Source organism: Pecten maximus, unplaced genomic scaffold (assembly GCF_902652985.1).
Source record: "Pecten maximus unplaced genomic scaffold, xPecMax1.1, whole genome shotgun sequence".
Taxonomy (NCBI): Eukaryota; Metazoa; Mollusca; class Bivalvia; order Pectinida; family Pectinidae; genus Pecten; species Pecten maximus.
The window spans coordinates 1-2,231 of NW_022982981.1; the positions used below are offsets into that span (position 1 = coordinate 1).

Genomic DNA, 2,231 nt, shown 5'->3' on the forward strand with positions numbered 1-2,231 from the left:
GATATACATGTTTATATAATCACGATGGGAATGTGTAGGAGGATGTTGTCTCCTGTCAGGGTGTCTCTGTGGGTCGTGTCGGTATACAAGGATGGTGTCTCGTGTCTCGGTGTCTCTGTGGGTCGTGTCCGGTATATGAGGATGGTGTATAAGTGCGTCCTGACCAGAAAGAGTATTATTCCAGAGCATTGACTAGATAACACCACTGTCAACACACAATTCAGGCCTCCTTAGTGAGGGATTGATTTTTGTGTTTTCATATGTGAATCATACACTCCGTACTGAACCTCTATGACAAAAGGTACTGGGAAGAAATCGGTGACTAACACTGCAGTGTCTCATTCATCTACTGTTGCTTACCACACATTATACTGATGATCTGGTAAACAGGATCTAGTCTGTCAAGGCTGTCAAGTCAATCTGCACCATGCATACTTTGACAAGGAATAAATTCTTAAAGAGAAGAAAAAAATGTTTTGACTTAAACAATCTTTATTGTTTCTCTTTTCCTTGTGAATTTATTCTTAGATATTATGTATGCGAGCTGATTGGTCACTCTTACTGACCCTGGATAATGGGAGTCAAGTGGGAAACACTGGATATGTACCATAAATAAGCATATTCGTCCCTATAAGCCCACCCCACCTTATTTTAAAGAAAAGAGGATAGATGCGGTAATTGGTACATATATTAAGTTCTATACCTCCCTGATCTGCTGATATAATCTGCAGTCTTAAATATCAAAGACTGAATTGTTTTCTCTACATTAAAGATACATAAATGAAAAAAAAGAAAGAAAAAACAATTCCACCCAGATTTGACGCCCCTGGTTTTATTACCTCTTTTGTGTATTTGTAAGTCTACAGTGTGTTTATTAGGTTGATACCGGTATCATAAGTAGTCTGTTGGACTTGATTTTACTGTATCAGAGGGACATAATCCTATATGGCTGAATCTAAGATGTATATGAAAACCTAGCTCCTCCCTGCCTCCTCCACCCCCACACACCCTAAGCTCCTCCCTGCCTCCACCCCCCCCCCCACACACCCTAAGCTCCTCCCTGCCTCCTCCACCCCCACACACCCTAAGCTCCTCCCTGCCTCCTCCACCCACACACCCTAAGCTCCTCCCTGCCTCCTCCACCCCCCCCCCCCCCACACCCTAAGCTCCTCCCTGCCTCCTCCACCCCCACACACCCTAAGCTCCTCCCTGCCTCCTCCACCCACACACCCTAAGCTCCTCCCTGCCTCCTCCACCCCCACACACCCTAAGCTCCTTCCTGCCTCCTCCACCCCCACACACCCTAAGCTCCTCCCTGCCTCCTCCACCCCCACACACCCTAAGCTCCTCCCTGCCTCCTCCACCCCCCCACACCCTAAGCTCCTCCCTGCCTCCTCCACCCCCACACACCCTAAGCTCCTCCCTGCCTCCTCCACCCCTACACACCCTAAGCTCCTCCCTGCCTCCTCCACCCCCACACACCCTAAGCTCCTCCCTGCCTCCTCCACCCCCACACACCCTAAGCTCCTCCCTGCCTCCTCCACCCCTACACACCCTAAGCTCCTCCCCGCCTCCTCCACCCCCACACACCCTAAGCTCCTCCCTGCCTCCTCCACCCCCACACACCCTAAGCTCTTCCCCGCCTCCTCCACCCCCACACACCCTAAGCTCCTCCCTGCCTCCTCCACCCCCACACACCCTAAGCTCCTCCCTGCCTCCTCCACCCCCACACACCCTAAGCTCCTCCCTGCCTCCACCCCCACACACCCTAAAAATATGAAAGATGTGTGAAGTTGCTGAGATAGCCGGATACTTGCCAAAGTGAACTTGTATGCATTAAGAAACTATAAATATCCCTGATTGATAAAATATGAAAGCTTCATGATAGGATATGCTGTGGTCACCTACTGTGAGGTGTACGACTAATCGGAGAGGATTTAGAGGAAGAAATAATTTCAAAGTGCTAGATTTGCTATTCTTCATTAGAATTTACAGTTTGTTTTTGGCTAAAATGCATTATTGATCTGATTAAATTACTAATGCAGTTTGCAAAGGTGACATTTGATATACGGTAATTTTTGTATTACGCAATTTTCATTTTCTTTGATTCAAAAATATTGTGACAAATAAGAATCTAGTTGGTTTATGTGTGAGGGATTTTTAACCTAGTGTTTAATATCGTGAGTCTGGAAGTTAAAAGGCTTTGAGTTGTTGTAGGTTCTAGCATGTGT

General features: G+C 47.2%; 1 protein-coding gene across 1 annotated transcript; it reads left to right on the forward strand.

The window, feature by feature from the left end:
• Positions 1–1,202: 1,202 nt before the first annotated feature.
• Positions 1,203–1,780, forward strand: LOC117321227 (formin-like protein 20; the record flags this gene model as incomplete). Its single annotated transcript, XM_033875693.1, has 1 exon — positions 1,203–1,780. A coding segment is annotated over one exon (578 nt), but the record flags the coding sequence as incomplete, so codon positions are not given.
• Positions 1,781–2,231: the final 451 nt, after the last annotated feature.